Source organism: Mercurialis annua, linkage group LG8 (genome assembly GCF_937616625.2).
Source record: "Mercurialis annua linkage group LG8, ddMerAnnu1.2, whole genome shotgun sequence".
NCBI classification, from domain to species: Eukaryota; Viridiplantae; Streptophyta; class Magnoliopsida; order Malpighiales; family Euphorbiaceae; genus Mercurialis; species Mercurialis annua.
In genome coordinates, this window is record NC_065577.1 from 39,049,654 (window position 1) to 39,072,750 (window position 23,097).

Consider the following 23,097-nt stretch of genomic DNA (forward strand, 5'->3'; position numbering starts at 1 on the left):
TGTACTTTTATCCAAAAATATTGGTTAAGCTTGAAACCAATTTCTAATAAATTTTTTAGATGAATCAAATCTATAATATAGGAATTATATGATTATTAACCATCACATTAATACGTGTAATAATTATTTATAACTATTAATTAATGAAAGTTCAATTATTTTTAAATAAAATTTATTAATTAATATAAATTTACTAATTAGTAATTATTAATAATCATGCTAAGTACTACCCGTTAATGGATAGTTTATAATATTAATTATATGAATATTAAAAATTTCTCACATGTTAAAACTGCATGACAGTCAATGGAGATGGAGAGCTACTAACAATTTAGAATAACATCCAATAGTACATGGCATAGCTAACCCATAAGAAAATGCTCCGGCTGCTAGCTACTCTCATGAGTGTTCTGGCAGGCGAAGAGAGGTGGTCGTTTTTTCATTATAAAAATACACAATTAACTATTTTTTTAACTTTTTTTTATAAAATTAATTATTCTTTTTAGTTTAAACATATTAAAATTCTATTTAAAAAGTTGATAATTATTTTTAATATAATTTTATTTGTATTTTTAATATTTTTGTATAAATTTTAAAATTTTACATATATTACTTTTAAAGAATTAGTTTCTTAAATACGTGCCATATACTAGTTGATCAAATTTTAAACCTAAGCTATAATTATTATCAAATTTTAAAATTGTTGAAACTTAAAAAATTTAATTAAATTTACAAACAAAAATTTAAAAGATAGGTTTATTTATTCATCAGCCCTAAAAAAACTCAAAGTTAATCAAATTGTTATTTATAATTAATTAAAAAAATAAATACAAGATTATGTATAAAGTTTTGTCCTCAAAAAAGCACAAGTAGTTGATATATATATATATATATATATATATATATATATATATATATATATATATATATATATATATATATAAACACGGATGGAGGGACATGCAAATGTACTGAATAATCCTTTTCAGTTTGTTACTAAATAAAAATTTTATAGTCATTAATTAATTATTTAATTAATCATTATTATAATTAAATTCCTAATTAGAATAGGTAGCTAAATTATCTCCAATTTTATTTTTAGTATGTACAAAATAACTAAATTGTTTCTAAATTAATAGGAATACCTATATTTTAGTTTGATTGAACTACAAAATTAAAACACTGTATTTGGTCAATATATTATTATTTAAATTTCAATCTTATTATTTTTAAAAATATTATTAATAAAATTAAATTAATTATTTAATTATGATTATTATAAAACCAAAAGAAGAATAAATTCAGTATGGAAAAAAATTTTAATAACCGAATATATTATATTTTTTTCTACAAATTTTTTTAACTAATTTAATATTAATTATAAATAAAAAATTGATATGATTATAACAAATTTATTAAGATGTACATTGCCGAGTTACGTTACGAGGCACGTGCATAGCACGTAATGCAAAACTAGTGTATGTATATATATATACACAGAGAGAGAGAGAGGAAATTATAGGTTGATAAAAAAAAATCCCTAATTTTGATGTGCATATCGCTCCAACATAAGGGTCCTACTTAATTATTTGCTTCTTTTTAAATTGTGTTCATGCCTTTTTAGCTTTATCATGTCGTAGAAGTAGAATGGACCATTGATTTGATTTTAATATTGTGTTATTAATAGTATTTGATTATTTTCTTTTTCATTTATATATTGTGTCTCACTAATCATGCCTAAGATTGATGATCAGAATTGGGTGATAGTGCCAATACCTCCCTAAAGTGTGTCGTAGATTACTTATGAGTTAAGAAAAAAAATATTCAATCTGAAGGATTGAGTTCATGGCTTATTGTATTATAATTAAGTAGATAATAATAGGCCTAATGTCTTAAAAACCCCCGACCTTTTAGCCCTTTTTCAATCATACCCTGACGTTGCAAATTTGTCAATTTTACCCTATTTTGCATTTTTGTGTTTCAATTGTACCCTGAAAAATTAAATTAACGTCTTTTGCGTTTGGAAATTTGTTTAAAACATTCTACATGTCTCGTATATATTAATTGTATATTTTTAAAATTTATTTAAATTTAGTTAAATTAATTAAGAATTTAAATTAGTGTTAAATTGATTATGATTTTTAGTTAGTTTTTAAAAATAAAGGACTTATTTGTACTTTTTTGAATAAAAAAGAATTTAATTTCATGTTTAGACTTAATTAATTGAATGATTTCATCATTTAAGTAAAAAAATTAACAAAAATTAAAATATTGGGGTACAATTGAAAACGGAAAATTCAAAAGTGGGTAAAATTGACAAATTTTCAACGTCGGGGTAGAATTGAAAAAAGGTTTAAAGGTGAGGGGTTTTTAAGTGATTAGGCCATAATAATATAAGTTGAATTCTTTCTATTGATTTTTTTTTCATTTATAAAACTCGAACTTAAGATCTTAACGAACCAATTTTTTTATAGTATTGTATCATGAAAAATTATTGCACGCAACTGTTGCGCCATGTCATTCGTGCAACAAACAAATGATGCGTTAGTCATGTGGAAAAATCATAATAAAAAAATTAAGTACTCCCTCCGTCCCATTTAAGAAGGGACATATCCCATTTTTATTTGTCCCACTTAAGAAGGCCATATCGTGTTTTTTGTGCCAATTTATATGAATTTTCCTTTTTTGCCCCCTTTTCTCTTTCCATAATTAATGATTATTAGTCTATACATAAAATACAACACTATCATAAATAGGGGTAAAATAAGAAAACACTATAATAATTAATGTTTTCTTAATATATGTGAAAAAGTCATTTGTCCCTTCTTAAACGGGACGGAGGGAGTGATAAATAAAGAATTCTCTATCGCATATACTCATTAGCTTGTTGTAAATATGACATGGCACAACCAATGCATGGTATAAACACTCTTGTATCATATTTATTTATGGTGTATCCGTCCGGTTTGCCCAGACCCGTCCACCTAGGGTCGGGCTTGGACACTAATTTTTTTTATTCGAAGTCCGTCTGAGTCCGATCCCGAATAAAACTCGCTATTTTATGGATGGGTTTGTAATTTTATTTTTATATGATTTTTCATATAGGCCCGGAAAAAGTTGGCCCATTCTGCAAAAATAGAAGCCCAGCGCGAGGGCTTAAGTGAATAATAAATAGCCCAATAAGCCCGGACCGAGTTCGGCCCATTAAAATATGTAACTATAAGTAATATTAGAATTATATTTGATTTTAATTGAGAAAAATTCTTAGATAAACTTTCTCGGCCACCTTATTCGTGAACATAGTCAATAAAAATTACAATACTATCATTAAATAATGTCAATTATATTATAAAATTAGGTAAAATTTCAAAATATTTTAATGATCTATTATAGTTTATTTTCCTCAATAATTTGCACAAAATAATATTGCACACATTGGATGGGAAATCAGAAAGTGGTCCCTATATTAGATTGTGATTGAATTTGAAAATATTGAAGGTGGGTAATTGTAATGTGGTCCAAGAATCCTCAATGTTAAAGCTAATGCCTCAATGTTAAAAGATAAAATCTATTTATACTCTTGAATTGAACTTTCAATTCATATATATCTACTTTTGACCCATCTCACTTCTTATTTTTGGACCACCTTGATGTGGTGGAGCCAGGAGAAACATAATTTAATTTCTCATTTAATTGAATCATGCTTGCATGGCTTCTGGGCCTGATCACTGGGCCTGGGAGTACCCTCCCATCCCGCCCAGGACCAGCCCGCTTAAACCGGATTTAGATATTTTATGTTAATCAAGTCTAACACGAATTTAACGAATTAACTCCATTCTATATGTGTGAGTTTAAATTTTTATGTTGGTCTGAAAAAATCCGGTCCGAAAATGTGGGCGTATAGTAAAACAATTTTTTTATTTATTTTTGATAAAATTTTCTTTTTCTTTAATTTTTATTTATAAAATTTGCATTAGAAAACCGGACAGCTCTTAGGCCTTGTTGAAGTCAGTGGAACATGCAGATGAAAATGAGAATGATTTGGGGTCTTCCATTAACTAATCATAGAACTTGGGCTTTATAAGCCCAAAATCCAGTGTTTACTCTAAGTCGGGCTGGCCTCTATTTTAGTGCTAAATAAATAGTCTTAATTTTGAACTTCGGGTGTAATAATTTTCAATGAAAATTTATAGAAGTCAATGGCATTACTTGTACCAGCCATTCTTTTCCTTGCCCAGCTAGTTTACAAATGATACCCAAAAAAAAAATCACATTCGTAATTATCATCAATATTGGCTAGCTAATGTCAACGCTCCCAATTTGCGGCACAACTAGGAATCTAACTAAATAAATTAGACGACTTACCAATTAATCAAAATCAACTCAGACTATTCAAACCATGAAAAAATTCTGAGTCTAGGATAGTTCAAGTTCGTCCTAGCTTGTTTAAATTTCTAACTAAGGACATAGTAGACAATTGTCTTTCTAATTGTTCGTAGTCGATTATTTTTTATAATCTCTAATAATCTTTCCTTCTAATTCTCTTATCATATTGTGGTAGTCCGATCTACTATTTATTTTAATATATACGTATCAAATATATTATTATTTAAAGATTTAAACCATGCTCTAAATTAGTTAGTATATTTGACATATATTAAAATAAATTATAGATCAAACTAACATAACTCTAAAATTATAGGCTAATCCCTTGAAAAACCCCCCACCTTTCAACCCCCCTTCGTTTGCACCCTCACCTTTCAAAATCTCCAATTTTATCCAAATTCTCACCTTTCATTTTCAATTGCACCCTAAAAATATTAAATTAGCCCCTTTTCACTATAAAAAAGTTCAAATCGATAATTTATATTTTAATTCATATTCTAAATAGTCCTCAATGTTTAAATTTCAACAATAAAACCATATTTCTTAAAATTTTAAAAGTTAATTTTTTTATATAAAATAAAAATCAATTAAAAATATCATTAAATATGGTTTTGTTGTTGAAATTTAAACATTAAGGACTACTTAGAACATGAATTAAAATATAAAGTATCGATTTCAACTTTTTTCTAGTGACAAAAGCCCAATTTAATACTTCTAGGGTGCAATTGAAAATGAAAGGTGATAATTTGGGTAAAATTGGAGATTTTGAAAGGTGAGGGTGCAAACGAAGGGGGGTTGAAAGGTGGGGGGTTTTTCAGGGGTTAAGCCAAAATTATATTATATTTGACAAAGGGGCAATAATGATGGACATATAAGAACATTTTGCCTAATTATTATCTTTTGCTTTTGTAATTATCGGTTTTTTTCCCTCTCTTTTCTTTAATATTTACTTTTGGTTCAGCCATATTACTTCATACAGACGGACTATGGTGGATGTTTGTCCATAATATAATTTTGAGTTTTGTAAAAAAATATTAGTAAAGTTTTGCCACTACAAATTTATAATATATTCATTTTAGAATTTAGAATTTATATTTTGTAAATCTTATCCTTATAAATTTTGAATAGAGCCTTGCAAACCTAAAAAGAAGTTCTGAATCGGGTACTGTTAGTCCCTATCATTTACCTTGATACAAATTTTAAACATTCAAATCATATAAATAAAAGATATTACTTTTATGAAAATTCCAAATTAACTCATTCTTAAATAGTTTTGAGAGGCCGGATAATAAAACAAATAGTACAAGTCAAATAAAAAATGGCTGCTTGTTTATTTCCATACTAATTAATTATTATATTCTTTGTTCTACCAACAATTCTAAATTACTCAGCACGTTGTGTAGCTGTATTTTCGCTCATTGACCTATGCAAAAATCAAAGTAAACGCTTCTGCATAGCTTCTATAAATTGATAATAATAACCTTAACCTTAACATAAACAAAAACACTTCTTATCATTTCATTTGTAGAAAAAAAAATCAAAATCAAGAAATTAAGATGACATCACCGTCTCCGTCGCCACCGTCCATGTCGATGGTTTCTCGTACGGCTAATCTGATCTTGAGGATTCTTACTTTTGTGTTCCTCATAATTTCTCTGATCATCCTCACAACTAATACAGTTACTTTAGTAGTTAATCTTGTTGAGTTGAAGGTCCAATTTAAGGATATTTATTCTTACAGGTATGTAATTCTTAAATAATTTTGATTATGATTAAGAAAAAAATAATGTTTGCTTGAGCAATAAGGTACTGATTTATATTTTGTAATGGTAAAATTAATGCAGGTATATGCTAGCAACAATTGTGATTGGATTTGCATACACACTTTTGCAAATTGCTTTCACATTATACAATGTTATCACTGGAAATAAGGTTTTGAATATTGGTGATGCAAGTCTTCTGTTTGGTTTCTATGGTGACAAGGTATTAATTTTATCAATATAGTCTTCTAAATCATTCCATTATGATTGTTAAGAATAATAATAAGGATTAATTGCAAGAAAAATCATGAAATTTAGCACGTTTTGTAATTATTTAAAACATGGCAAAATCAATTATCAATTTTTAATTTTTGATAAATTTAAACTCCGTACTACTTTCTGTTGAAGAAACACCGAAAACAACACATATTCTGATGTTTACATTAACATCTTTTAATGGAATTTCCCAACTGAGATATAAGAATTTCCCTATTCAGTTTGCCAAAAATGACTAATTTTGACAAGTTTTAATAGTTCATATTTTATTTGCAAATTACATTAAAATTCGTAATATGATTTGCATTTAACCTAATAATGTAATTGAAATCTTACATATCAGTTTAAACATTTTGATTGAATATAGTTATTTAAAATTAATCTCAGAGTTGCGGTGATCGAATATTCTAGAATTCGATCCTTGACTATGTCAAACCGAACTAAAATTAATTTTATAATTTTATAATATCGTATATATACCAGCCATATTATCGGTATCTTATTATATGGTTTATTATGCAGGTAATATCGTACATGCTAGCCACAGGAGCAGCTGCAGGATTTGCTTCAACAAAAGATTTGAAGCCTTTATTTTCAGGATCAGGAAGTGCTGACGAGTTCTTCAACAAGGGCTATGCCTCTGCTAGTCTCCTTCTCTTCGCATTCATTTTCACTGCAATTTCATCCGTCTTCTCGTCCTACGCATTACCGAATAAAATTTAATCCTGAAAATTAGTATTAAAGTATTATATGTTGGATTTACAATTTAATTTCTCAAGTATATATAGTCAATGATTTGTTAATTCTTGCTGTTCCTGTATCAAGTTTTTGTCCTATCAACTATTTTTCCTATTTTCTTGTTTTCTGTGTGGACCAACTCGCGAATTATAGTCAATGGTTTGAAAGATGTTCGAATTTGACACGAGTTCGAGTTAATTGTCGAGCCGAATTCAAACATCAACATGTTTAATTAATTCAACGGTCACAAATCTAATTAAATTTCAGTAATCATTTGTAATTATAAATAAATTTATACTAATCAATTCGAGGTAAACTGAATTCAATCCTCCATTATTCTACCAAACTCGACTCCTAAAATAAAACTCGAAGCGAAATCCGAGTTTTAGAGTCGAACTCAAAATTGGTGGTGTTTCAACTAGTGGCAGGTGGCAATAGAAGGTTCCAACTTCAGCAAGATCAATACTCTGCAACTTAAGCAGCTCATGAAAATCCTGAAAGTGAAAATATTCAAATGCAAATACCAAAATCAGTTTCCAAATCATATAATTAAAACATCAATGGACAAACAAACATAGAATTTTATATTATAAAATTTATTTTAAATATTAATTACCCATAATAAACATAATCCATCAAAAACTAATAATAAACATAACCTTGCCATCAAAAACTATAATAATCATAATCATAATCATAATCCATCAAAACTGATATCAGAAAAACCAATCTATAACCATCAAATCTCTTGATCAGGTTTCCACATCTGAATAGTTTTATCAGCCCCACAAGTAATAAGCCTCGAACCCGTCCTGTCGAACGATAAAGTATGAATACCCGCTTCAGAATCCAATGAACCGGGGCACGATTTTATCCGCATTTTCTGAAAATTAAGACCACTTCCCCAATCCCACAAATTCATACTCCCATCGTCTCCTCCTGAAGCCATAGCACCATCATTATTGATATTTAATATTTAAAAAAAATAAATATTTTCTTAATCTGTATGAAAAAACAAATGAGATGTTTAAAATGGGATGGAGGGAGTATGTTAGTACAACTGTTATAAAAGTTAAATATTAATTCAAATTAAAGACTTACATAACAATTTGCTCCCTTAATTTGTAAACAATGAACAATTAGCACATAAATTAACTTTGTGGACAAATTAATCTTTAATTTGGCTTACCAATTGAGTGGGCAAATTGCCAATTGAGTAGATACAAGTTGAGGGGTAAAATTGCCATAATAGATTAATAATTATTAATATACCAATTTTTGTTTTACGAGAATTAATATATATACTTATCAGTTATTTAATATCCAGCTTAATTAATAAATTTTGGTTGGCTCGAGCTCATTAATTTACAAAGTTTCAACTTTCAACTGTAAACTTTGGTTTGCATATTTAACAAATTTTAGTTTCGTCAGTTTCGTTTAATTGCAAATATCATAATAACCGATGCACATGCTTAATTTCCTAAGTAATATTTTACTTGGAAGATGAGATTAGAAAATCGGTAACTTGTTTTAATTTCCTAAAAAACCTTTTGGTTTTGTAATGATTGTGGATAATGAAACGTCAAAAAAAAAATTAAAAAAAAAATTCAACTTAGTCTTCTACTCATTACAAACTGATTCTTGAATTTGCAATTAAAAGAAACTGATTCTTGAATTTCCGAATGGATTCTTGTTCTTCAAGAAACGACGGAAGACTGATGTTCAAATCAAGAACGCCCCGTTTTTTCAAGATTATTCTTGATCATTCAAATCTTGTAAGTTTCTTTATCTCTTTATTGATCAATTCTTGATCTGTGTTCTCATATATTTTGATCTTGAAAAAATAAATTTCTATGTACATGCATGCACAGTACATCCTAAGAAAATTTGTCAGACTCTACGGAAACAATCTGCCAAATTCTGTAGTCCTCAAAGTTCCAAGTGGTGCAAAATGGAAATTAGAATTAGTCAAATCCGATGGTGATATTTGGTTTCAGAATGGCTGGCCGGAGTTTGTGAAGTATTACTCTATAGATTATGGGTTCTTTCTAGCATTTGAATACAATCAGACAAATTCTGAGTTCAATGTAACAATATTCGATACGAGTACATTAGAAATAGATTATCCGTTTGAGATCGCCAACAGAAACAATCAAGAATCTAATCTTGACCAAGAGGTTCATCAAGAAACTGAAATCTTGAATCGAAAATCGAAACGGAAATCACCATTACTATTTCCTCAGCCTCCTAATAAGAAAATCAAGCTTGAGAAGTCTACAGGTATGCAATTTCTGCATAAAATATATATTATAACAGATTCTTGATATAAAGTATATCTGCAGATTAATTAATCTCGAGTTCTTGATTTTGTAGGAAGTAGAACACAAACATTGACACCTCAGGAAAAAGCCGAAGCAATTAAAAGAGCAGCCTCTAATTTTAAATCTGAAAATCCTTATTTCATGTGTGCAATGCAGCCAACATCTCTTCATTGTAAAAGTCATTATAGACAGGTAAACATTTTCGATTTGAAACTCACTATACATATATATGGTCTGATTCTGTTTCAGGATTGTAAATTTTTATTCAAATATATTAATTATTTGGCTAGGCTATACCAGCAAGCTTTGTGAAGAAATATTTCAACAAGCCACAAGGCATTGCTATGCTTAGTACTATGGATGGGAATTTATGGCCTGTTGAGCACAAGTATTACGTTTTTAGTTCGTCAGCAAAATTCAGTCGAGGTTGGAAAGAATTTGCGATAAGAAATTGTTTGGAAATCGGAGATGTTTGCGTCTTTGAACTGGTCGATCGTGCTAATACGACATTGAAAGTCGCCATTTTTCGACATATCAAAGAAGCTATCAAGAGCACATCGCTTGGTGAAACTTCTAGTCTCTTATATTTCCTCATTCTGTTTCTGTTTCTGAAAACAAGTATTGTTTTCGCCATTTTCCATTTAACATTTCATTGCGATATATATATAATTAACTGATGTTATTTAGGAATCAACAAAAAAAAGAAACTAGAAGAGAGTTCTGGCTATGAGAAGACTGTCCAAAGGCATTTGTGTTCAAACTTTTCTAAAGCTGCTGAATCTGCCAACAAATTTACATCCGCGAATCCGTTCTTCAAAGCGAATATATCATCTGGTGCTAGCATAGTGGTAGGGTTTAGAACATTACTAATGCATAATTCTTAATTGCCATGCTAATATAAGACTATAATCATATCAATGCATAGTTGTTTTGATCATTATCGGATGCTACTATCATAAACCGACCAGTGTGCTTACGCTATATTGTCGTTGTGCAGTATGTGCCATCTGAATTTGCGATGAAATGCAGCAGAAAAAGCACAGGAAATGTACGGTTACAAATTGGAAGGAGAAAGTGGGCTGTCAAATTAATTATCAACCGGTTTCGCGGAGGCTGTTTGTCTGCAGGATTTAGTTTATTTGCAACAGAAAATAGTCTGAAAGCAGGAGATGTTTGCATCTTTGAGTTGATCAATTCTGAATTGCTTCTGCTTAAAGTAACCGTTTTCAGAAATACTGTGAAGTAACTTCTTGCATACCTTTTTTTTTTGTAGTGAGGAAGAGATTAAGTAGTCTTATAACTCTATTGATTCCCACTATTTTTTATTTGTTTACATGTTGAAAATTGAAACTGATTTGCTATCCTAATCAGCTTTATGGTTCTGTGATGGATGACTTAATAGAGTTTAAAGTTGTTTCAGAGTTTGATTTGCTATGATTTTTCAAGTTAAAAAATTTGATTTGTTAATAGTAGGGGTAGCCACGGCTCACAGACTACCAGTTCTGTTTCGGAACCGCCTGTTGACAGTCAAATCCGGCCTTTCTCCTGTTCGGCTACTGTTTGGATCCGGTTCTGTGTTTGACATGATCAGACACCCATATCTGAGGTCTTCTGTGTTTGGCAGGGGATATATCCATCTTTGAGCTTGAAAATGGAAAATTATGCTTTTTGAAGTCTCTATTTCCAGGTCTAAGGATGCATGTTAAAATTGGTTGCATTACTTTTCTGTACTCTTTTTCGGAGCTAGATTGCAGACAGATAGTTTTGTAGTATATCCATTATAACAATTATATAAATAAAAATTTAAAATCCATTGTAACATCCATGTAAAAGTTAATTTCATGTTTGGTACTTAATCTGTTATAATATTTTGTTGATTGTTCTTAATTTTCCTCTACTATTGTAACCTATCTGTGGAGTGAAGATTCGAAGAGAGCGTGGTTTTTCTATGATTGAAACGGTTTTTGTAATCTGAAATATGCAAAAGGTATATGTTTTCTTAGATTTGAAAAATGCTTCATTCCTTCCATTGCCGTCTATAGAATGTGCTTATAATTATTTGATCATGCATCAATATAATTCGCAGCTGATTGCGTAGCGTATTCAGTTACAGACACTCCTTGTTTATGTCCATTAGATCTTATACAAGCAATTACGCGAGTTCATTAAGAAAACATAAATGGAAAATTTTGATATACTTATTTCTATCATTTATCCCTTCCGCGATTAGTATAGGTTTTAATCTGTTTCTTTCATTGCACATCTATTTTCAATGGCATTTCAAAATGTACTCAACAAGAACAAAATGCAACTTCACCTGGCAATTGAGTTTAAGTCGTGATATCTGAAAATTGTGAACTTTGTACGATCTCAAAGCAAAATCTATTTACTTTTAATTTAATGCTAATATGTCATCTATGTCGCATACAAATTGAAATGAAACATGCTAAACTTATATTTCTTAAAGAATGTAGTATAAATATAAGATTTCAGAATTTTAAATTTTTTTATGTTGATAAAATGAATTACGAAAGCTAAAACTGTACTTTGCAATTTCAATATTGAGGTTACGATTCAAACTCTTTTAATCATCGTCACGCTCTTTACATAGAATTTCTAAAAAATTTGCGTGCAATATCGAATGACAATAGACGATCAATAATAAATACACCGGTTTCAAATCTTGTCACATAGAATTTCTAAAAAGTTTGCGTGCAATATCGAATGACAATAGTCGATCAATAATAAATACACCGGTTTCAAATCTTGTCATCCTCACCGGTTACTTTAGCTCTAAGTAAAAAAGGAAAAATCCATTGAAATGAATTAAACTTGATGAAACCTAATTTTTTAATTTTTAACATATTGCATATATGGTAGTATAAGTGGTAATATGATAGCACTTAAAGAAAAGAGTAATCAATATTGCCTATACTTTTCACAAAAGAAAATGTCCCACATCGGATAATAGGTTGTTTTTTCTCTTATTTATGTATCAAAGTGAAGCATGTTACCATCGCCGGGCTCACCAACGAGGGCCTGTAACTCAAGTGAGGGCAAAAGGGTGATGGGACATTGCTTCAGCTCGGCGGGTTGGGCTTGTGCTGGCTAATCTCTGGCCCGCCCGCTCCAAGCCAGGAGTTGGGCCATGTGATTTGAGCGAAGGCTTGGGTCACCTGGTCCCTAAAGTGGAGGGTACTGCGTGAGGCTGGTTTCACAGAGCAGCGAATACCTCCCGCTCCTGGCAGTGGAAGGATAACGGGCCGGTGCCACTCGGATCCATATGACCCAATGGGCTGGGTTAACGGAACCATCACTTTTTTTGCTCTTCCTTTGTAAGGCAACGACGCCGTTTATGTAAAATAATTACAAAAATGCCAATTATTTTTTGTGATGAAATACAAAAAAATTATGAATTGGACGATGTCGTTTACAGCTGCGTTTGATAGCAACAACGCTCATTATCTGTTTGATAAAATTCCTCAATGAAATTTCCATTCAACTGAGTGAAAATGCTGAGACAACACGTGAAGAATCAAACTCTGCTTAATCACTCTCTTATTTTCCGATGATTCACTATATATTGTGGCAGAGCTGCGTAGCTTCGAAATCCCGAAATGTAAGCGTTTTTTTTTGGAGAATGAGCAGTAAATATTCTGTAACTCCACATTTTAATTTCCTAAGAAACGTTTTTGGTTTCCTAATCAACTTTTTTAATTTCCAAGGCAATAAGTGGTTCTGTAGTTATGAAGGGATTATGAGAAATGCTTGGTCAAAATGTTGATTTTTTAAAATTTCAATGCATAATTTAGCCTTTAAAATAAATTAACTCTCATTAAACAGCAGCAAAGTGATTTGCAGAGTAAGCTTTTTACGAATGAATTCTTGTCCTCTAAGAGACGACGGAAAGCCGATGATGTTCACATCAAAGACACCCCAATTTTTCAAGATAATTCTTGGTGATGGAAAGCTTGTAAGTTTTTCTCTCTTTTTTTTATCATCTTTTTATTTCTGCATCACTTATAAGAACACATAGTTTCTAATTTCACCATGAAAACATATTTGTCTTTACAAATGTACAGTGCATTCCAAGAAAATTTGTCAGACTGTATGGAAACAATCTGCCAAATTCCGTAATCCTGAAAGTTCCAAGTGGTGCGAAATGGAAAATAGAATTAACGAAATCTGCTGGTGAGATTTGGTTTCAGAATGGCTGGCAAGAGTTTGTTAAGTATTACTCTATAGCTTATGGATCCTTTTTAATTTTTCAATACGATCAAACAAATTCTGAATTCAATGTAACGATATTTGATACGAGTACGTTAGAAATAGATTATCCATTCGATGTCACTAACAGAAACAAGGAAGAGTCTCATCTTGAGAAACAGTTTCGTGACGAAGCTGAAATCTTGAATCACAAAACAAAAGGGAAATCACCATTAATATCTTCTCACCCTCCTAATAAGAAAATCAAGCTAGAGAGGTCCGCCCGAAAAGAAGAAGGTACGCAAGTTCTGCAGAAAACATTATTACAAATTCTTGATTTTACATATTTCTGCAGATTAATTGATCTTTAATTCTCGATTTTTGAAGGAAATAGAGCAGAAACATTGGCAGCTGAAGCAAAAGCTGCAGCAGCTTCTAATTTTCAATCTAAAAATCCTTTCTTCATGGTTGCAATGTACCCATCATTTCTTCACTGGGGTGATAATTATAGACCGGTAAACATTTTTCGATTTAAAACTTAGATTAATTCCGATTCTTTCTCAAGACTGTAATGTGTTTTTCTTTTCTCTGTAATTGTTTGGATAGTCTATACCAGCAAACTTTGTAAAGCAATATTTCAGCAAGTTACAAGGCAGTGCCATCCTTAGTATTGATGGGAATTTATGGCCTGTTGAGTACAAGTATTACGTCTCTGTCCGAAAAACAGAAGCAAAATTGAATAAAGGTTGGAAAGAATTTGCAATCCGAAATCATATAGAAATTGGAGATGTTTGCGTCTTTGAACTGATTGACCCTACTAATACTACATTAAAAGTTACCATTTTTCGACATATCAAAGAAGCTATTAAGAGCCCATCGCTTGGTAAGTATACGAGTTACATCGAAACTTCTACAGTCTTATATTACTGCATTTTGTTTCTTCGTCCCTTATTAACCATTCTAACATTTCATTGCCACATTTATAATTAACTGATGTTGTTCAGGAAACAAGAAGAAAATAAAACAAGAAGAGAGTTGTGGCGATGAGAAGACTGCCCCCAGGCATTTATGCTCAGATTTTTCTAAAGCTGTTGAAGCTGCCAACAAATTTACATCGGTGAAACCGTTCTTCAAAGCGAGTATATCAGCTGGCGCTAGTTCAGTGGTAGGGTAGTATACATTTCATATATGTTGCAGAGAAATGTAAATGTTGATTCTGAAAATGTTGAAACGAAAAACAGGAACATACATATTTTGTTTTGATCATTCTCCGATGCTATTATCATAAACCGACCAGTGTGTTGATGTTTGTTTTGTCGTTGTGCAGTATGTGCCATCAGAATTTGCGATGAAATACAGCAAGAAAAGCGGAGAGAATGTATGGTTACAAATTGGAAACAGAAAGTGGGCTGTCAAATTAATTATCAACCGCGCATCTTATGGTTGGTTGTCTGCAGGATTTAGTTTATTTGGAAAAGAAAATTGTCTGAAAGAAGGAGATGTTTGCATTTTTGAGTTGATGAATGCTGAAATGCTTCTGCTAAAAGTTTCCATTTTCAGAAATGTTGAGAAATAATTTGTATGGTTTTTTTATGCTAAAACTGATATGTTATGCCAACCAACTTTTTTGGTTCTGTAATTATTTAGAAATTGTGGGCAATGGATGATTTAATAGAGTCTAAAGTTTGTGGAGTTTGATTCGCTATTATTTTGCTAGTAAAGAAATTTGATTTAGCAATTTTGGGTTTAATTTTTATCAACTAAATATTAATTTCTTTTATTTAATGCTTAGGTATAATTGTTAGCATTTACATAATTGACGGATCAGATTGTCAATATGATATTGTTTTCGATATATAAAATCATTTTCCAGATAAATTAACGTTGCATATATAAATAAAAAAATAGAATGCATATACATTTATTATTGATTAATGATAAAATTTATAAAAATGGATTACTTAAAATAAAATTTGATTATTTTAAAGACTTAAAATGGGATATTAAACTCCCTAGGTCACTAGGGTTACCTCAAATTACAAAATGATCACTAAACTTCATTTTGTTACAAAATGGTCACTAAACTATACCTTTTGTTACAAAGTGGTGTCACTTATATAAAACGCACCGTTTTCAAGCTAATATTGTTACAAAAAGAACACTAAACTTTTCATGAATTACAAAAAAGTCACGGAATTATACTTTTTATTACAAAAAGGTCACTGAACTATGTTCCTTTTTGTAATTTTGGTTTGCCACGTAAGCAAAAACATTGTGTTTTATATGAGTGACACCCAATTGTAACAAAAGGCATAGTTCAGTGACTGTTTTGTAACAAAATGAAGTTTAGTGATTATTTTGTGATTAAAGGTAACCTTAGTGACCTAGAGAGTTTATTATCCACTTAAAATGATACAAATTAATTGTACACAGATCTTTTAATGATTTTTTTTTCAATAATTAATTACCTGATATATAGGAAGTACCATCTGCCATGAAGGCTTAAGGGTCATTTGATGCAAATTTGGTGTATCATTCTAGGGTTTTTGACATATTTGTGTCTCATAAACACAAAAATTCCGGTTTTGTGCCTCCCACCCCCAGCCCGCTATCTGAGATAGCAGGCTGCACACCAGTCCGCCATATGAGATGGCGGGCTGGTGCTAATTTGGGTGATTAAACCTAATCACCCAAATTAGCACCAGCCCGCTATCTCATATAGCGGGCTGGTCCCTCCCCAATGATTGGGGAGAGAGTAATTTACTCTCTCCCCAATCATTGGGGCAGATTATATTTTTTTTTAAAAACCTATTATATATAATAAATCGTAGTTCCTGGATGCACACAATTGACTGTCACGTTGGCTTCCATTTACTGCATTAATTTAAAATTCAATACAATCAAATCATGAACACAAAAATAGATATAAAAAGAAAACAACAAATTTTCACTTTTTTCTTAGCAGCATGAAATTAATAAAATAGTAGTACAACTAAATCATGATTTAATATATTATTATACCTTTAGTTTTTAATATGTAAAAAATAACTAAATTATCTCCAAATTAGTAGGAATACCTATCTTTTAGTTTGATTGAATTACGAAATTAAAATACAATATTTGGTCAATATAATATTATTTAAATTTCAATCTTATTATTTTTAAAGATATTATTAATAAAATTAAATTAATGATTTAATTATGGTTATTATAAAACCAAAAAAGAATAAATTCAGTATGGCTTTTACAAAAATTCTTAACTAATTTAATATTAATTATAAATAAAAAATTGATATAATTATAATATTTTTACTAATATGTTCATTGACGAGTTACGTTACGAGCCACGAGCATAGCACGTAATGCGAAACTAGTAATGTATAAATTGGACGTTCACGTTTGATTCGGTTTTGAATTTGGACTTTGATAAAAAAAATTATGGAGATACTTAACGTTATAATTTTTTTTTTTATATTGGACCCTTCGAACCTAAAGTGTCATATATCCATTAGTTTGAATGGTCACCTACAATATTTGTTAAGAATTTTTTTAAAAATTAATGCTCGAAAGCGTCCGAAACTAGCCCGAAAATAGCTAGCTTGAACTACGATTTATTATATATAATAGGTTTTAAAAAAAAATATAATCTGCCCCAATGATTGGGGAGAGAGTAATTACTCTCTCCCCAATCATTGGGGAGGGACCAGCCCGCTATATGAGATAGCGGGCTGGTGCTAATTTGGGTGATACCCAAATTAGCACCAGCCCGCCATCTCATATGGCGGACTGGTGTGCAGCCCGCTATCTCAGATAGCGGGTTGGGATGGGAGGCACAAAACCGGAATTTATGTGTCTATGAGACACAAATATGTCAAAAACCCATCATTCTATTTACATTTTTTTTAGGCTTAAAGTAAGTAATAAAAAAATACTATATCTATACTATATATAAAAGCACAGATGGGGGGACAGGCAAATTTACTAAATAATCCTTTTCAGTTCACTACTAAATAAAGATTTTATAGTCACTATTGTAATTAAAGTCCTAATTAGAATAGGTAGCTAAATTATCTCCAATTAAATCTTTAGTATGTAAAAATAAACTAAATTGTCTCCAAATTAGTAGGAATATCTATCTTTTAGTTTGATTGAACTAAAAAATTAAAATACTGTATTTGGTCAATATATTATTATTTAAATTTCTATCTTATTATTTTTAAAGATATTATTAATAAAATTAAGTTAATTATTTAATTGTAGTTATTATATTTACTTTTACAAATTTTTTTAACTAATTTAATATTAATTATAAATAAAAAATTGATATAATTATAATAAATTTACTAATATTTTTATTGTGGAGTTACGTTACGAGCCACGTGCATAGCACGTAATGCGAAACTAGTTTTTTAAAAATAGTAAAAACCAGTTTTTTTAACCAAACAAAACGAACCGACAAAGTAATTTGGTTTGACTCGCTTTCAGTTTGAGCTAAACTTTGATACGGTTTGAATATTTAACAAACTTTGGTTTGATCGTTTTCGTTCAATTCCAAACCAAACCTGACTGAAAGCAGGAGATGTTTACATCTTTGAGTTGATCAATTCTGAATAGTTTCTGCTAAAAGTAACCATTTTCAGAAATATTGTAAAGTAACTTCTTGTTTATCTTATTTTGCTAGTTAAGAAATTTGATTTGTTAATAGGCATATGAATGATTTCTGGTATTTATCAAAAAAATAAAATTAATTAGTTGACATGGCACAATGACAAAGTTATACTATATGCCTTTATCTTCAAAGAACATTACAAGCAATTGGAAACTGTGTTGGCTAATCAATGCAGTGGCAGGTTGATTTGAATAAAACAGTAGCAGTAGAAATTCTGTAACTCCATATTTGAATTCTATTTTCCAAAGCAACAAGTAAATTCTGTAATTATGAAGGGATTATGGGAAATGCATGGTCAAAATGTTGATTTTTTAATATTTCAATGCATAATTTACCCTTTAAGATAAGCATTGCTCTTTCACTCTCATTAAACAACAGCAAAGTGATTTGCAGATTAAGCCTTTTACCAATGAATTCTTGTCCTTTAAGAGACGACGGAAAGCCGATGATGTTCGAATCAAAAACACCCCATTTTTTCAAGATAATTCTTGATGATGATGCCCTCGGTGATGGAAAGCTTGTAAGTTTTTCTCATTTATTTTTATCTTTGATCTAACATATTTCTGTATCACTTAGAAGACGACATAGTTTATAATTTCACCATGAAAACATATTTATCTTTATAAATGTACAGTACATTCCAAGAAAATTTGTCAGACTCTACGGAAACAATCTGCCAAATTCCGTAATCCTGAAAGTTCCAAGTGGTGCGAAATGGAAAATAGAATTAACGAAATTTGATGGTGAGATTTGGTTTCAGAATGGCTGGCAAGAGTTTGTTAAGTATTACTCTATAGCTTATGGATCCTTTTTAGTTTTTGAATACAATCCAACAAATTCTGAATTCAATGTAATTATATTTGATACGAGCGCTTTAGAAATACATTATCCGTTAGAGATCGCCAACAGAACCATTGAAGAATCTAATCCTGAGAAACAGATTTATCAAGAAAATGAAATCTTGAATCACAAAACAAAAGGGAATTCACCATTGTTATTTCCTCAGCGTTCGAATAAGAAAATCAAGCGAGAGAAGTCCACAGGTATGCAATTTCTGCATAAAATATTTTATCAAATTCTTGATTTAAATATTTATGCAGAGTGATTTATCTCGGGTTCTTGATTTTTGTAGGAAATACAGCAAAATCATTGACTGCTAAAGAAAAAGCTGAAGCACTTAAAACAGCAGACTCTAATTTTAAGTCTGAAAATCCATTTTTCATGGTCGCAATGCAGCCAACTTATCTTCGTTGTGGTGATAATAGACTGGTAAACATTTAGATTTGGAACTCTGATTAAAACAAACATGTTCTGATTTATTTTTCAGGATTTTAAATTTTGATTAAAATGTTAATTGTTCGGATAGGCTATACCACCAAGCTTTGTGAAGGAATATTTCAACAAGCCACAAGGCAGTGTTATCCTTAGTATTGATGGGAAATTATGGCCTACTAAGTGCAAGTACTACGACTCTGATGGAAGACCATCAGCAAAACTGAGTCACGGTTGGAAAGAATTTGTGATTGAATATCGCTTGGAAATTGGTGATGTTTGTGTCTTTGAACTAATCGATCGTTGTAATACTACACTGAAAGTTTCCATTTTTCGACATATCGGAGATGCTAAAAAGAGCCTATGGCTTGGTGAGTAACAAGTATTTGCAATGTATATATATGTTTGTACTGAAAACTTCTCCGGACTTATATTTCTGTGTATTGTTTCCGCTTCCAGAAAAACTTGTAAAACTCTGACTATTTTTTCGTAGTTTCAGTATTCATGTTTTCGTGCTATATATATATATATATATATATATATATATATATATATATAGCTTCCAGTTTAAGATAATAATGCCAATGTTATTGAGAAAACAGAACTTAACCTGTATCTGCTAAAGCTAACCATTTTCTGAAGTAACTTTTTTTTTGTATGTTTATATTCTGAAACGGAATTGTTATGTTCAGCAACTTTATGGTTCAATAATTTTATTAAATTATAGGCAATGAATGACCAACTTATTGACTTTTATTATGAATTTGAGGTAATATATTATTATAGATGAATCTATGTATAATTAAGCCTATTATAAGTAGGATGTGCACGATTCTGGAGATCCCCGAATGCGGCCTGAAAATCGAACCGAAGGTGTCCAAAATCAAAAAATATCCGTTGACCATCGACTTTTTCCGAACTGAAACAAAAATTTAATTGGTACGGTTTATATCTTATCAAGAACCGTACCGAAATGAAGAATCTGAACTATGACCGGAGAACTAAAATTATATATATATATATATATATATATATATATATATTTAAAATTCTTGCATTAATATTATATTTTTATTAATAAACTTTTGAAAATTATATTAATTTATAATTATAAATATATACTAAAAATATTTATCTATATACATACAAAATTACTAATTTACATAAAGATTAAATTAGATATCTTTTAATTATATTAATTAGTTATTATTATTCATTTCAATTAAGCTTATGTGGCTTTTTAAAAATTCAATTATTTAATTTTAAATAGTTTTTTCAAATTCAATATAAATTTATTTGTACATTTATACTTAGATGTCATTTTATTTTGGCCAAAACTAACTATGTATATTTGACTTTATTAAAAGAAGAAAATGACATATATTTGACTATATTTGAGTTTGTATATTTATTGTTATTTCTTTCAATGTTTTTATTTTACTTTCGTTATATAGTATTTATTTGTGATAATTCTTAAAATCAAACTAGTTTTTTTTTTCCGAAAAATCAATACTAGTGGAATAAGTTTGCAGGTACTGATAAACCATGATTTAACGTGTTTTGTTAAGAATATTTTGATTTAATTGTTATGCGATTACGTAAATTATGGTTTAATTATACCCTGATTCGGTGAGTTTATTAACTTTCTTTAGGAACAAGCAATTGAATAATGGAGAGCCGAATGAATCGAAATTGCAGTAGAATTCGTCATTTCAGAGTCGACTTTACCTACCGGCCGGACCTGACTTGCAGAACCGGCCAAGGAGGCAAATTTGGGGACCCAGCCGGACCTGCCCAGTAGAAGCGGCTGGAGGTCCGGTCAACTTACTGCCGGGACAGAAACTCAGCCGGACCTGTAGCCTGACCTTCCCAGTAGATCCGGTCAGCAGGTCCGGTTGTCAGCGTGTTTTAGTCCGTTTTTGAAGGTTTTCTATTGAGACTTGGAGACTATAAAAGGCAAAAAGAGGAGCTGAGCTAGGATTCGATTTTTACACAACTCAGAGACTTTGTAAGCAACCACAAGGAGGAAAAAGACCGAATTGGTGATTGGATCAAGGATTCTTAACGATCGAAGGAGGAAATCAACTGACGATTGATCTAATCTGGAATCAAAGAGTTTTTCCTTATTCTCTACTCAATGAACTCTTTTAATTCTGTTTTTGCTTTCCAATCTCAGATTATGTGTAGCTAAACTTTTACATTAGAGCTAGGGACGTAGTTTAATTATGAGATTCATTGTTATTTTATGGATTGAAGTTTTATATTAGCAAGAGATTGTTTAATATCGTGTTTTCAGTAATTAATTCTTGTGTTTATCGTTGTTTGATTGTTTGGCCGTCAATTAAACTTTATCTAGAATTTATGTGAAGTATTGAGAGATGAAACATAAATTCTGATCTAAAATTAATTCGCATAACTACCGTGGGATAGAGATATACCTACAGATTTGTGTATGACATATAGGTTGTAATCCCTCATCATTCGATTAAATTAGGGTTTGGATTGAGAAATTAAACTCACTTTAATTGAATAGGCTTTCTTGATTCGAGAGAATACTAAAGCAATTTTGAATACCGTCATTGAATCACATCAATTCCATAACAATGTATTTTATGATTAAGTGAAATCCCGAAACTCTAGTGTTCTTCACCATTAATTTATCTTTACATCTTAGTATTTGTCGCTCTATTTACTTTAGTTAATTAGTTTAAATAAATTACATTCAAATTTTAATTGGCTTAGCTATAATTAATACGAATAATAGTTAATCCGTTGTCTCTGTGGATACGACCTTGTTTGCTACAATTACATTTTGTATACTTGCAGGAGTTGCATTTTTAGCTATCAAGTTTTTGGCGCCGTTGCCGGGGACAACGTTGTTTTTAATTATTATTTTATTAATTTTAGTCTTTACTTTTAGTTTTTTTTTCTTTCTTTCAATTCTCTTTGTCATCTTCAGGATTTTGAATGCTATTGAGACGATCAAAAAGTCTTAATAACGAAGAAATACTTGAGCTGAATCTAGAGATTGAACGAACGTGCCGTGCAAATAGAGCGAGAAGAAGACAAGAAAGAGCTGAAAACATGGACGAACTAGCTAATCCCAATTAAGCACAAAGGTTACGTGATATTCAAAGGCCAACGGTTACTGCTAACCCGTCATGTATCCGTTTGAGTGAAGCAGCAAGGAACTATGAGCTCAAAACTTTCCATCTCAATATGCTGCCTCAGTTTAATGGAACGGCTACTGAAGACTCACTAGCCTTTATCAGAGATTTCTATGGTATTGTGCAGACTTTACCGCTGAACAATCTCAATGAGGATGAGCTAAGGACGAGGTGTTTTCCTCATTGTCTGAAAGGAGACGCGAGACAGTGGCTGTTGAACCAACCAGAAGGTGTTTTTCTCACATGGGAGGATGTCTACAATGAATTCATGCTGAGGTTCTACTCACCACAAAAGACCATGG

The 23,097-nt window shown here is 30.6% G+C and overlaps 4 protein-coding genes across 4 annotated transcripts; all 4 read left to right on the top strand.

The window, feature by feature from the left end:
- Positions 1–5,867: 5,867 nt before the first annotated feature.
- LOC126660360 (CASP-like protein 4D1) lies at positions 5,868–7,274 on the top strand. Its single transcript, XM_050353821.2, has 3 exons — positions 5,868–6,127; positions 6,231–6,369; positions 6,945–7,274. Exons 1-3 carry the CDS (start codon positions 5,943–5,945, stop codon positions 7,143–7,145), a joined length of 525 nt encoding a protein of 174 aa, XP_050209778.1. The 5' UTR covers positions 5,868–5,942; the 3' UTR covers positions 7,146–7,274.
- Positions 7,275–8,625: 1,351 nt separating this feature from the next.
- Positions 8,626–11,302, top strand: LOC126660358 (B3 domain-containing transcription factor VRN1-like). The gene is made up of 6 exons (XM_050353819.1): positions 8,626–8,935; positions 9,032–9,440; positions 9,534–9,673; positions 9,772–10,045; positions 10,169–10,329; positions 10,479–11,302. The coding sequence occupies exons 1-6, from the start codon at positions 8,843–8,845 to the stop codon at positions 10,725–10,727; spliced, it is 1,326 nt and encodes a 441-aa protein (XP_050209776.1). The 5' UTR covers positions 8,626–8,842; the 3' UTR covers positions 10,728–11,302.
- Positions 11,303–12,867: 1,565 nt separating this feature from the next.
- On the top strand, positions 12,868–15,379 carry LOC126660356 (B3 domain-containing transcription factor VRN1-like). Its single transcript, XM_050353818.2, has 7 exons — positions 12,868–13,100; positions 13,343–13,454; positions 13,564–13,984; positions 14,075–14,202; positions 14,294–14,570; positions 14,692–14,852; positions 15,015–15,379. The coding sequence occupies exons 2-7, from the start codon at positions 13,359–13,361 to the stop codon at positions 15,261–15,263; spliced, it is 1,332 nt and encodes a 443-aa protein (XP_050209775.1). The 5' UTR covers positions 12,868–13,100; positions 13,343–13,358; the 3' UTR covers positions 15,264–15,379.
- A 3,386-nt stretch (positions 15,380–18,765) lies between these two features.
- On the top strand, positions 18,766–20,007 carry LOC126662060 (B3 domain-containing transcription factor VRN1-like). The gene is made up of 4 exons (XM_050355947.2): positions 18,766–18,876; positions 18,991–19,399; positions 19,489–19,625; positions 19,723–20,007. The coding sequence occupies exons 1-4, from the start codon at positions 18,766–18,768 to the stop codon at positions 20,005–20,007; spliced, it is 942 nt and encodes a 313-aa protein (XP_050211904.1).
- The last annotated feature ends 3,090 nt before the right edge of the window (positions 20,008–23,097 follow it).

Excerpts from the sequence above, each read along its gene's own strand:
- LOC126660360 (XM_050353821.2), top strand. The coding sequence starts at position 5,943 with ATGACATCACCGTCTCCGTCGCCACCGTCCATGTCGATGGTTTCTCGT. Across the intron at positions 6,128-6,230 it reads AAGGATATTTATTCTTACAG|GTATATGCTAGCAACAATTG; the intron begins GTATGTAATTCT and ends AAATTAATGCAG. Across the intron at positions 6,370-6,944 it reads TTGGTTTCTATGGTGACAAG|GTAATATCGTACATGCTAGC; the intron begins GTATTAATTTTA and ends TTTATTATGCAG.
- LOC126660358 (XM_050353819.1), top strand. The coding sequence starts at position 8,843 with ATGGATTCTTGTTCTTCAAGAAACGACGGAAGACTGATGTTCAAATCA. Across the intron at positions 9,441-9,533 it reads CAAGCTTGAGAAGTCTACAG|GAAGTAGAACACAAACATTG; the intron begins GTATGCAATTTC and ends TTGATTTTGTAG. Across the intron at positions 10,046-10,168 it reads TATCAAGAGCACATCGCTTG|GAATCAACAAAAAAAAGAAA; the intron begins GTGAAACTTCTA and ends GATGTTATTTAG.
- LOC126660356 (XM_050353818.2), top strand. The coding sequence starts at position 13,359 with ATGAATTCTTGTCCTCTAAGAGACGACGGAAAGCCGATGATGTTCACA. Across the intron at positions 13,455-13,563 it reads TTCTTGGTGATGGAAAGCTT|TGCATTCCAAGAAAATTTGT; the intron begins GTAAGTTTTTCT and ends ACAAATGTACAG. Across the intron at positions 14,853-15,014 it reads CAGCTGGCGCTAGTTCAGTG|TATGTGCCATCAGAATTTGC; the intron begins GTAGGGTAGTAT and ends GTCGTTGTGCAG.
- LOC126662060 (XM_050355947.2), top strand. The coding sequence starts at position 18,766 with ATGAATTCTTGTCCTTTAAGAGACGACGGAAAGCCGATGATGTTCGAA. Across the intron at positions 18,877-18,990 it reads CCCTCGGTGATGGAAAGCTT|TACATTCCAAGAAAATTTGT; the intron begins GTAAGTTTTTCT and ends ATAAATGTACAG. Across the intron at positions 19,626-19,722 it reads GTTGTGGTGATAATAGACTG|GCTATACCACCAAGCTTTGT; the intron begins GTAAACATTTAG and ends TTGTTCGGATAG.